This window comes from Typopeltis vanoorti, chromosome 8, assembly GCF_054136105.1.
Source record: "Typopeltis vanoorti isolate ZY-2024b chromosome 8, IOZ_Tvanoo_1.0, whole genome shotgun sequence".
In the NCBI taxonomy this organism is placed as follows: domain Eukaryota; kingdom Metazoa; phylum Arthropoda; class Arachnida; order Uropygi; family Thelyphonidae; genus Typopeltis; species Typopeltis vanoorti.
This window is the reverse complement of record NC_143556.1, coordinates 49748743-49762501: the sequence shown is the minus strand read 5'-3', so window position 1 is coordinate 49762501 and position 13759 is coordinate 49748743. Positions and strand designations below refer to the sequence as shown.

The 13759-nt window shown below is 34.9% G+C and overlaps 1 protein-coding gene across 1 annotated transcript in view; it reads left to right on the top strand.

The window, feature by feature from the left end:
- The window catches only part of Vps52 (vacuolar protein sorting 52), a 273390-nt gene that overhangs the window by 228205 nt on the left and 31426 nt on the right, over positions 1–13759 (top strand). Inside the window, exon 14 of the mRNA XM_090396657.1 lies at positions 974–1097. Coding sequence (XP_090252783.1) covers positions 974–1097 — 124 coding nt within the window. The remainder of the gene's footprint in view (positions 1–973; positions 1098–13759) is intronic.

Here is a 13759-nt window from a genome sequence, read left to right as displayed (position 1 = left end):
TCCTCCACTTTCTGTTAGGCCTGTTAAAACAAGAGCTGCTGTTCTCCAATCCGTTAACGATACAATTCCAAACTCATTGAACCTGCTTCTCCTCTTCCTCATTTATTCCATCTACCTCTGTCCTCTGGAACAGCCTTTCTCATGACGTGTTTCCCAACGATTTCAACCTACAGCTCTTTAGGAAGAATGCCAATAGGTTTCTTCTTTCTCAACCCTCATTTGCACTTCATACATGGCACTGATGTGCTATTGGTTCTTATACCTCTTGTGTCTGAAATAAATATAAATAAACAATAAGTAATGTGAAATAAGTGAAAAAGGACAGTTATACTTAGTATTGTAATTATGCTAGTGTAAGGAAATTGCACATGAGATTCAAAAAATATTTTAGCTCATTGCTATCATTTAAGTTTGATGTCCCATTATGTGAACTTCATCTAAAGCTTAAAGTAACTTTTATTTTCTAAAAATGTTCAAGTTTGCACTTTTCTTACTGTTGACACTTTTGCACTGAAAAAAAAAAAAAATCTTGTAGTGTGTTTGCAAAAATCATAAATTTTTCCAGTGAGACTTTTAGCCTTAAGTGGTGGGTATCAAAAATTAGTCCCCACCTGACATTTTCAGACTATTGTATTTCATTTATTCATTTATATCATTTGTTATTGTGTACTTTAGTTAAATTATCATCATTTATCCCAATGAATAAACAGCAAAGTATAAATTTCAAATGTTTGCTAAATTTTTCATTGGAAGTTTTGTGTGTGTATAAAAATATTTTGTTAATTTATTTTCTTTTATGTTGTCTGAGCATTGTTTGTTTGGCCAGCTTTTTAACTTTTTCTCCTTGTTAAGATAAACATTTTGTAGTGAAAAGTTAATTTAGTTATTAATTTTATACAAAATTTAAAATTATTCTCTATATATTCTTTATATACTGTCTTAGATAATCAATACACTTTTTTATTTATTTTAGATATTGGGAAACTTTACTGCAAATATTGTGGCCAAGGTTTGAGTATATATTACAACTAAACATCCAGAGTGTAAGGGACTGTGATCCACAAAAATTCAGCAACATTGATATGAGACCTCATTATGTAAGTTTCTTTGTATCATATTATATATATATATATATATATATATGATCATAGGCTTCTACTCGGTTGTTGTGATACATTTTTAAATATAGATTTAATGACTTAAAAAACCAAGATAACTTATAAAGATTTTAATGAGAATAATACAACTAGTTTTGGCTTATAACAGCCTTCATCAAGTATTCATAAAGGAAGAGAATAGTTATAAACATTGAAGTATCTAAAAAACTGGAAATTACAGGTAAACATTGCCACACATAATTGATACATAAAAAACGTTGTATTTTTTTCAAGTTGTTCTAACAGGCATGCTATTGTTTATTGTAAGTGTGCGTGCAGGCTCACGTGAACGTCAATATTGAATAACTGCAGCATGGGTATCTGGGATGTTATAACTCAAATTGTTGTTTAAATGGACAGGATTCAGCAGGATTTCCCTTGATTCTACAATTTTTCTCTCAAACTCATCATCACAGCAAAAAATATTTTCTGATCTATCCCAGCAAACGGAGTGGCTTTGTTGATCATCACTAGGATTGTTTGAAAAAAGAACATGACTGGATAATGCAATTGCATGTGACCTTTTGTAAGCGATGTCTCTCTTATGCTCTTCTATATGTTGTTCAATAAATTTAAGTTTGCCCAAAATAAGGGATATTGCAATCGCACCATAATTTATATACACTTGGATATTTTAGATTGTGATGAGTAGGCTTTGGATGGCTGATTAGAGAACTCTCTTATCTTTTAACAAAATGGATACTCTGAAAAAACTATTAAGAAATTTCTTCTGGATCTTCCTAGGCAGTGCACAACAGAAACTATTAATTTTAAAGTTAGCATCTCCATCCCATACATTAGCACAGTCTCTAACAAATTAGCTAAAGTCTTTAAAAAATACAACATCAGGACGTTCTTCACCACACTTCCTAAGATCTGTTCTCTAATCAGCCATCCAAAGCCTACTCATCACAATCTAAAATATCCAGGTGTATATAAATTATGGTGCGATTGCAATATCCCTTATTTTGGACAAACTAACAAATCTATTGAACAACGTATAGAAGAGCATAAGAGAGACATCTCTTACAAAAGATCACACACAACTGCATTATCCAGTCATGTTCTTTTTTCAAACAATCCTAGTGATGATCAACAAAGCCACTCCGTTTGCTGGGATAGATCAGAAAATATTTTTTGCTGTGATGATGAGTTTGAGAGAAAAATTGTAGAATCAAGGAAAATCCTGCTGAATCCTGTCCATTTAAACAACAATTTGAGTTATAACATCCCAGATACCCATGCTGAAGTTATTCAATGTTGGTGTTCACGTGAGCCTGCACGCACTCTTACAATAAACAATGGCACGCCTGTTAGAACAACTTGAAACAAAACAACGTTTTTTATGTATCAATTGTGTGTGGCAATGTTTACCTGTAATTTCCAGTTTTTTAGATACTTCAATGTTTATTACTATTCTCTTCCTTTATGAATACCTGATGAGGGCTATTATAAGCCGAAACTAGTTGTATTATTCTCATTAAAATCTTTATAAGTTATCTCGGTTTTTTAAGTCATTAAATCTATATTTAAAAATATATATATATATATAAAATTAAATTTTATATATTTATTTTTTATATATAAAAAATAAATATATAAAATTAATTCAGAAGATATTTTTGAGAACAGGGCTGGTTGTGGGAGGACTAGGGGACATCCATGGAAACTGGGCAAAAGTGTGGTTAGTAAAGGTGTTAGTGCTGGGTTCTTTACTTTTAGAGTAGTGAATGAGTTGAATGCGCTCCCTGAGTCTGTAGTGGATGCTGTGACAGTGAATGAGTTTAAGGCGAGGTATGATAGATACTGCATGAATGTCAGATAGTTGTGATGAATATGATTTGGGGCCTCCCTCGATGAGTCTAATGACTCCCTGGAGTTGCCCGTAATAATAGTAATAATAATATATATATATATCATTAACTCAGTTAACCTACATATTTTTTAAAAAGAATTGAATGACTAGAACCGAGATTTAAATAAAAAGGTTTTAATATAAAAACAAAACTAGTTTCGGCTTGTAACAGCCTTCATCAGGTGACATTATAAAAGAAAGAAAAAAGAAAAAACACTAAAACACTGAAGCTTAAATAAACTATGAACATCATAGAGAGTCTCTATACATAATTGATATTAAATCGTTGTGGTTGTATTAAATCTGTTCTTTCGTTAGTTTATTGTTGGGAAAGTGCGTGCTAGTAGCATCTCGTGAATGCCGGTACATGATTACAGCTGAATGACAATCTGGGAGGTTGTAGCCCAAGTTATTATTTAGATGAACAGGATTGAAGATGATTTATCTAGATTCCACAATTTTTCTCTCTAGTTTATCATTGTAACGGAAGATATTAGTAGATTTTTCCCAGCAGACTTTGTGATTTTGGTTTTCATCATTAGGATTAGCCGAGAAAAGGATATGACTTGATAATGCACTGGCTCGCTGTCTCTTGTAAGTAATGTCCCTCATGTGTTCTTCCATACGCAATTCGACAGATTTGTCTGTCTGCCCAAAATAAGGAATATCACAATCGCACAATATTTTATATACACCAGGGTATTTCAGATGAGGATGATGACAAGGTTTTGGGTGGCTTATTAAGAAACGGATCTTTGGAAGTGGAGTGAACAAGGTTCTGATATTGTATTTTCTTGGAACTTTTGCTAATTTATGTGAAACTGTACTTATGTAAGGAATAGAAATATTGCCTTTGAATCTATTTGTTTCTTCTGAGTGATGTCTAGGAGGATTAAGAAGGAATCTTTCAATGATTCTCTTGCAATATCCATTAACTTTGAAAGAAGTTTTGAGATAGTTTATTTCTGTAAGAAGTTCATTTGGGTCATCCAGAAGAGAACGGGCTCTATGTCCCAAGGTGGAAATTATTCCAAGCTTATGAGGAGGGAAGTGATGGGACTGACTATGTAGATATCTGTAATTTCATTTTCTCGTGGATATTTATATCCATGAGAAAATCTGCTGGGTAAAATCTACTAAAATCTTGCGTTGCAATGATGAACTAGAGAGAAAAATCGTGGAATCTAGATAAATCATCTTCAATCCTGTTCATCTAAATAATAACTTGAGCTACAACCTCCCAGATTGTCATTCAGCTGTAATCATGTACTGGTGTTCACGAGATGCTACTAGCACGCACTTTTCCAACAGTACAACTAACGAAAGAACAGATTTAAATACAACCACAACGATTTAATGTCAGTTATGTATGGAGACTCTCTATGATGTTCATAGTTTATTTAAGCTTCAGTGTTTTAGTGTTTTTCATTTTCTTTCTTTTATAATGTCGCCTGATGAAAGCTGTTACAAGCCGAAACTAGTCGTGTTTTTATATTAAACCTTTTTACTTAAATCTTGGTTCTAGTCATTCAATTCTTTTTAAAAAAATATATATATATATATATATGCAGTGAGATTGATTTACTCGGTTGGTAAACATATTTTTTAAAAGAATTGAATGACATAAACCGAGCATAAAGGAAAAAGGTTTAATGGTATCACATGACTAGTTTCCACTTTTTACAGCCTTCTTCAGGTGTTTTCATAAAAGAAAAGAAAAAACATTAAACATTGAAGATAAAAACTGTGAACAGCACAGGAAAGTCACTATGCATATTTAATGTGAAAAGTTGTAGTTAACGTATTCAAAGCTGTTCCTTCGTTGGCCACGTTATTGGGTGAGTGCGTGCATATAGCATCTCGTGAGTGCCAGTATGTGATCACAGCAGAATGACAGTCTTGGAGGTTGTAGCTTAAATTATTATTTAAATGTACAGGGTTGAGGATGATTTCTCTAGATTCTACAATTTTTCTATCCAATTCGTCATGGCAATGGAAAATGTTATTAGATCCATCCCAAAGTATTATATGACTATGGTTTTGATCATCAGAATCGGCTGAAAAAAGAATATGGCTGGATAAAGCACTGGCACGTGTTCTCTTGTAAGTGATGTCCCTCCTGTGCTCCTCCATACACAATTCAATAGACTTATCCATCTGACCAAAGTAAGGAATGTCGCAGTCACTCCATATCTTGTATATACCGGGATATTTTAGATTGTGATGGAAAAAAAAAAATATATATATATATATATATATATATATATACACATAAACATACACACATACATACATTACGTATATAGCAGGGTTTTTTCTCCTGGATATATGGGTTTTTCATCCCGCATACACACAAATCGGTCCTCAGAACACACGCAATTTACAGACATAGAATACCAGTTGTGGTGGAGGTGGGTGGTAGGTGGTGTTGATGGAGATGATTCGTAGTAGAGGTTCGGTGTAGTGGTTGAGACAGTTGTAGGTGTCCTCCCGCGATGAGTCTTCGGATTCCTTGGAGGTGTCAGGAATAATAATAATAATAATACATATATATATATGTGTGTGTGTGTGTATGTATGTATTCCTGAGCTTCTACTCAGTTTTTATGGTACATTTTAAAAATAGATATTTAATGACTTTAAACCTAGATAAAATATTAAGTTTTAATGAAAATGATACAACTAGTTTCAGCCTTTTACAGCCTTCATCAGGTATTCACTAAAGATAGAACACAATAATAAGAATTGAAGTTATTACAAAAAACTGAGAATTACAGGCATAAATGCAATACATAACTGACAAAATTATATTTTTTAAGTTGTTCTATCCAACGTGCCATCGTTTATTGTGTGCATGCTTGTAAGTTCTCATGAACGCCAGTATTGAACAACTGCAGCATGGCTATCAGGGATGTTGTAACTTAAATTGCTGTTCAAATGTTCAGGATTAAGGAGGATTTCTCTGGATTCCACAATTTTCCTTTCAAATTCATCACTGCAGTGAAAAATGTTTTCGGATTTATCCCAACAAACTGAGTGACTTTGGAGATAATCATGAGGATTGTTTGAGAAAAGAACATGACTAGATAGCGCAGATGCATGTGATCTTTTATAGGAGATGTCTCTCTTATGTTCTTCTATACGTAGTTCAATAGATTTGTTAGTCTGTCCAAAATAAGGAATATTACAATCGCACCATAATTTGTATATACCTGGATATTTTAGATTGATGAATAGGCTTTGGATGGCTTATAAGAGAACGGATTTTAGGAAGTGTAGTGAACTTCTCTGTATTGAATCCAACTTCATTATCAATAATGCTAAACCTCAAACAGATAATCTTTCTCCTGCCAAAAGACAGGCCTTAAAGAATCTTAAAAAGAACAAAAACATCATTATTTTACCTGCAGATAAAGGCAATGCCACAGTCGTCCTCAACTCTAAAGATTACCACAATAAAATGCTTCAATTGCTTGAAGACAACATTACATATTCAATTCTTCAGGATGATCCAACAAGGGAACTACAAAACCGCACAAACAATCTGTTAAAGACTACAAGTGAGCTTCCTCATGATATTCGCCTTTCTTTACGCTCTCTACACCCTCTTATACCACGCATTTATGGAGTTCCAAAGATCCACAAGGAAAACACCCCTCTTCGCCCAATTGTGGAAGGAATTGATTGTCCTACTTATAAGCTTTCGAAACATCTTGCAGAATACTTCAAGTGTTTCTCCAATAAATCTTCATCGTTCATCAAAAACACCACAGATTTTGTTTCTCATATCAAAAATATTTCCATCAGCGAAAATGATATCATAGAAAGTTTTGACATTATCTCATTATTTACTAACGTCCCTACTGAGAAGGTATTAACATTACTTAAGGACAAATTGTCTAAAAAGATATTTGCTTTACTAAAGCATTGTATTCAATCTGGCTACTTCAGTTATAGGGACTCCATTTACAAACAAAACCAAGGCCTAGCAATGGGCAAACCTTTATCTCCAGTTCTTGCAAACATTTCCCTGGAAGATTTTGAAACAAAAGCCATATCGTCCTTCTCATTTAAGCCGAAACTTTGGAGACGTTATGTTGACGACATTTTCATTATATGGAGTCACGGACACACATCTCTCATGGATTTTCTTCGTCATCTTAACAACCAGCATTCTAATATAAAATTCACTGCCGAACTACAATGAAATAACTGCCTTCCGTTCCTGGATGTAATTCTTACACGATGCTCTGATAGATTTAAAATCTCTATATACAGAAAACCCACTCATATTAATAGATATCTTCACTGTCAATCTCATCACTTTCCATCACAAAAGCTCAGAACTAGTTTTACCTTAGGACACAGCGCATGCTCTCTTTTAAATGAACCAGATGAGCTCCAAAAAGAAATTAATCACTTTTCTCTTATCTTTAAACAAAATGGATATTCTGAAAAAACGATTAAGAAATTTCTTCTGGATCCTCCTAGGCAATGTACTGCGGAAACTACTAATTTTAAAGATAGCATCTCCATCCCACACATTAGCTCAGTCTCCAATAAATTGGCTAAAGTCCTTAAAAAATACAACATCAGGCTGTTTTTCACAACACTTCCTAAAATCCGTTCTCTTATAAGTCATCCGAAGCCTAGTCATCACAACCTAAAATATCCAGGTATATACAAATTATGGTGCGATTGTAATATTCCTTATTTTGGACAGACTAACAAACTATTGAACTACGTATAGAAGAACATAAGAGAGACATCTCCTATAAAAGATCACATGCATCTGCACTATCCAGTCATGTTCTTTTCTCAAACAATCCTCATGATTATCTCCAAAGTCACTCAGTTTGCTGGGATAAATCCGAAAACATTTTTCGCTGCAGTGATGAATTTGAAAGGAAAATTGTGGAATCCAGAGAAATCCTCCTTAATCCTGAACATCTGAACAGCAATTTAAGTTACAACATCCCTGATAGCCATGCTGCAGTTGTTCAATACTGGCGTTCATGAGAACTTACAAGCATGCATGCAATAAACAATGGTGCGTTGGATAGAACAACTTAAAAAATAGAACGTTTTTTATGTCAGTTATGTATTGCATTTTTGCCTGTAATTCTCAGTTTTTTATAACTTCAATTTTTATTATTGTGTTCTACCTTTAGTGAATACCTGATGAAAGCTGTAAAAGGCTGAAACTAGTTGTATCATTTTCATTAAAACTTAATATTTTGTCTCGGTTTAAAGTCATTAAATATCTATTTTTAAAATATGTATGTATGTATATATATATGTATATATATATGTATACACACACACATATTATTTACTTTGAAACACACTGATATCTATTTTTTGGTATATTTTGAAACACTGTATTTATATTTTATATGTTTCATAATCTGTTGTGTATACACACACCATAGTGTTTCCAAAAAATAATCAAAACTCATGTGGAAACTTTATTCTAAGATAAAGCATGTCCATGGCATAAAAGCATATGATGGCACATCACATGTTGCTGTTGGATGTAAATTGCTTGCCAGTCAGATACCCTTTTTGTGGTCCAGAGAGATTGACCATAAAATACCATTTTCAAAGGCCTTTCACTTAACCTAACTATGTTTCCATAACATGTTTGCTCTCCTTTTTACAGGTGATGAATTCCTACCAGTGTCCTCAATGTGCAGAAATCAGATTACAATCTGCACCTCTCTGCGTGACCTTCTTTTCAGTTGTCCTGCTGTTGGTGCAGTTATACATTGTTTCTATGACACTGCTATGTGGTCTTGAGGAAACAGACATTGCAAATTGCAAATGTACTTTTACTTATTCAAACTCCCCTTCCCCTCCTGCAATACAGTATGCTGTTACCTAATTTTTTGAAACATTTTCTGAAATATTCTTTGAAGTATAATCTAAATTTTTTTATTGTTGAATCTAGTGGATACTAGATCCAACATTATTTCAAAGCTGAATGTTTTCAGATACTATGAGTTTCATAAAACCTGAGAGATTACGAGAATGCAATCTCGGCATCCCCAAATTGCCTTAGCTTGCACTAATTAAAAGACATGGGTGCTGCTCAAGCATCCATATATATTTGCCTTTTATTAGTGCATTTGATAAAGGTTTCACTGAAAGCTGTTTTCTGTGACAACTTTGGAAGTTTCTGCAAACACTTGGCTTTGAAATAATGTTGGACCTAGTATCCACTTTTCCTATGTAATTTTACATTTCCGAAATGAAGCCTTATGGCTCTTCCTTTAGTAATTACTTCTCTACTTTTATTGAATTCTGCTAACAAATGACATATTTTGTTTAATGATTTTTTTTTTTTTTTATCATCATCATTCCTGCAGGGAGTTCAAGGACTCATCAAGGGATGGCCTTTTTAGTCATTAATGTCTTAATACCTGTCATCTCTCTCTCTCTCTCTCTCTTTCCGAATGCATTAGCTGAAGACATCTCCACAACATCTAATGGTAGCCCATTCCAACACATCACCAAAAAAAAAAAAAAAAAACATCCTATAAACATCTTTACATAATGGACAGATTGTGTTATTTTCATTATTAAAATTATAAAATTAAAATCAGGAATGTGTTAGCAGAGCTAGTCTCAGGTGATATGACCATTTAAACAGAACAGGAGAGAAAAGAGTAGCTAAACAAGTGATCTTTACAGGAAAAAGGCTCGAGTTAGACCATGATATAGGTGGATTGATACAGTAAAAAGTGCCTTAGAAGACAGAAATATAAGCTTTGATAATATTGGAATGTTGACAGATAACAGGCTAATCTGGAGGAAACCTTATTGATATGAAGTTAGTAATAATGCAACTGTTCATATAGTACCATCATAACTTATAACCCCTTGAGGATATATGTCAGGAATTTGATGATGATGAAATTAGAATAATAGGTATATGTGGATATTATGTTGTTAAGATGTAAAATGGATGAATGTGGAGCTTAAGCATGAAATCTGGAAAAAGAAAGTACTTTGGTGGAAGTACAAGATGAATAATGGTCAGTCACATGAAGAATATAAAGAACAAGCCAGGAGAGTGACTCAGTTAGTAAGGAAAACAGAAATAGAGTATGAGCAGAAATTGGCAAAAGCAGGCTAAGAAAAAACCCTAGAGAGTTTTTTAGATATGTGGCAAGTAAAAGGAAGAATGATCATGGAAAGATGAAGTTAAAGGATGAAAGTGGTAGAATGGTAACTGCTGCAGAAGACATTGTTGAGGTATTCAGTGATCAATTTATAAAGATGTTTCATCCTGATCATGAGGAACTTAAGTTGAGAGGCTTATACGCTGGTTAGACATAATAACTAATATTTAAGGAATTGACAGCGTATACTGGAAATATAGATTAAATAAACTTTAATATACACTTTCCGATATTTCGGCGAACGTTACGTTGCCATCTTCTTGGGAACTTACTAAAAAGACACGTGCACACAAGTACTAATACAACAAATGAGACTGAGGCTAGGGCGCTAGCATTTTCCTAAAGTCCTGATGGTGCCCCCTGGTGGGCTATATTGGTAGTTCTTGGCCTTTGGGCTGAAGTTCTTTTGATAAAAGTTTCCCAAATTTGGGGCAGTTTCATGCATCCAAATTTGTTGAGGTTTGGCATATTCCTAAGGGCCGAGGCTGATTCCATGAATAGTCTTTCATACTTGAACTTGCTGCGGTGTATTACTGTGGCTTTCTTCCATCTTATTCTGTGGCGAGTATCCAGAGCGTGGTCTGCAAGCCCAGAGTGGCTGTACTGGTGAAATCGGATGTAATCCTTGTGTTCTGAGATTCTGATATTTGCTGTCCTGCCTGTTTGGCCAAAGTAGGACAGTTTACAGCTGCAAGGGACCTGGTATACACCAGGTAGGTCTAGGGGAAGTGGTTGGTCTTTGGTGGAGCGGATAAGGGATGCCAGTTTTCTATGTGGTCTGTAACAAGTGGTCAAGTCATGTTTTTTTAAGATTTTATTGATTTTTTCTGAGGTGCCTCTGATGTAGGGAATAGTGATGGATTTAGAGTAATCTTTTTTGTGAGGGGGAGGGGGTGGTGGGTTGTGGATAACTGGGTTAAGTATTTTTTGGGTTTTTTGGAGGGGGTAGCCGTTGGCTGAGAAAGTGTCACGGATGTGATTTAGTTCAGAGGTTAGGGCTTGATCATTAGAACAGATTATTTTTGCCCTGTTGAATAATGTTTTAATAACTCCATATTGTTGTGAGGGGGGGGGGGGATTGTTGGTGAATGTATCTGCCTGTATGGGTGGGTTTTCTATAAACTGAGAAAACCAAGGTTCCATCAGGTTGGCGGGTGACTAGTGTGTCTAGGAAGGGGAGGTTATTGTTTTCCTCTTTTTCCAGGGTGAATTTGATTCTAGGGTGTTGGTTCACCCTGGTTGGTTCACCAAATTCACCCTGGAAAAAGAGGAAAACAATAACCTCCCCTTCCTAGACACCATCACCATCAGGACTTTAGGAAAACGCTAGCGCCCTAGCCTCAGTCTCATTTGTTGTATTAGTACTTGTGTGCACGTGTCTTTTTAGTAAGTTCCCAAGAAGATGGCAACGTAACGTTCGCCGAAATATCGGAAAGTGTATATTAAAGTTTATTTAATCTATATTTCCAGTATACGCTGTCAATTCCTTAAATATTAGTTATTATGAGGAACTTAAGTATAGAGGACATAGGAGAGGATAGCTTAATTGTGAGTGAGCAGGAGGTATTTAAGGAAATAAATAACCTTGATGTTAATAAGGCGATAGGATTTGATGACATATCATCACGCAACTTAAGGGAATGTTCCAGGGATCTGGCAGTAGCATTGGCATGCCTGTTTAATAAGAGTTTTGAAACAGCACAGGTTCCAAGGGAGTGGAAGGAGGGTAAAATTGTTCCACTGGGTTGTTGATAACAGCAGTATTCTCTGTGGTTGTCAACACGGGTTTGTTAAGAGGAGATTATGTTTCACTAACTTACTTATGTACTATAACAAGGTGAAAAATACCTTGGACAAGGGAGATTCATATACAGTGGTGTACTTGGATTTTGCAAAGGTTTTTGATAGACTGCCACGTGATAAGCTCTTAAATAAATTGAAACAGATGGGATTGGATAACAGACTTCTGTGTTGGATCAGTGACTGGCTGTTGGATAGGTATCAGAAAGTTGTATATGGAGGTGCAGTATCTCGAAAGAGAAAGGTCACTAGTGATGTGCCGCAGGGGTCAGTTTTGGGGCCATTGCTGTTCAGTTTGTATGTTAATGATATTGGATTGGGTTTAACTAGTGATATCCAGCTGTTTGAAGATGATGCAAAATTGGGGAGAGCAATGCACAGTCAGGCTGATGTTAATGCCTTACAAGAGGACTTGAATAGATTGCATGAATGGACAGGTAAGTGGAACTGTCAGTTCAATGTTGCCAACTGTAAAGTTTTGAGATTTGGTAAGCAGTGATGGGATGCAAAGGTAGGGAGCACTTGGTGGGGAAACTTTAACAGAAGTAGAGGAGATGAGAGATCTAGGAGTGATGGTGGACAATGACCTGAAATTCAGGGGCCACATTGCATATGAGGCCTTGATGCTTCATATGGATTATTGTGCACAGATTTGATCGCCAGGTTTATATTGTGATGATGATGAGGATATGTTGGAAAGGATGCAGAGAAGATTCACAAAGGTAGTCAGTGGTCTTTGGAATATGCAGTACGAGGACAGATTAAGAGAATGTGGGTTGCAGAGCCTCATGAATAGGAGGGGGGGGTATGGAGACATATAAGCTGGTCAGGGGTTGTTATCTGGTAGACATGGAAGAGATTTTTCATAGAATGGGAGAGGGGAGTAGAACAAGAGGCCATTGCTGGAAACTGTATGAGGAAGGTGTGAGCAAATGAGTGAAAAGCAGGTTCTTTGCATGGAGGGATTGGAATGCATTGCCTGAGTGTGTTGTGGATGTGGACACATTGAATCATTTTAAGACACTTTGGATGTACATTGTATGCAATAGTGAGTACCTCCCACGATGAGTCTCTGACTCCATGGAAGTCAAATATTAATAATAATAATAAAGATTTTAACCAGTTTTTCTAAATGATATTCCAGTGTAAAGATTCAGCATAGTGCTTTTGCTATCAGAAGCCATTACATCTAATTGCACTTCATGTTAAAGTTGCTGATATAAAATAGCAGTTAATTTAATAGCCTAGAGAAGAATAAGTGAGATATCCATACTTTCTTGTGTCATTGGAACTAAAACCACAGAAGATGCTTTACTGCCGACTGTATAAGTTAGGCATCAAGTAAAAAGGAAATTTTTTACCTTGATTATGTTGCTTGCAGACATATTATGTTTACTGTGATTGAGATGCTCTTTATTGTTTGTAATACATGGCACATTTGCAGTGTTTTGAATAATATAGAAATGACATAAGCAGAACAGTGATAGATGAGAATAAAAACATATGATACACTTTGAGAGAAGGATATGAAAAAAAAAAAAAGGATACTGACAAAAAGAGAAAGGGGAGTTGTAAAAGATTCTCTTGAGAAAAAAATAACAGGATTATATATATTATATATTATAACCAACAGGAAATCCTTCCACAACTATCTCTCATCCAGAGTATTTAATAATACAGTGGTAAACTTTTTTCTCCCACCTTTTAATGTTGGATCTAGTATCCACTGTACCTGTGTAATTTTAATTGCCAAAATGAAGCCTT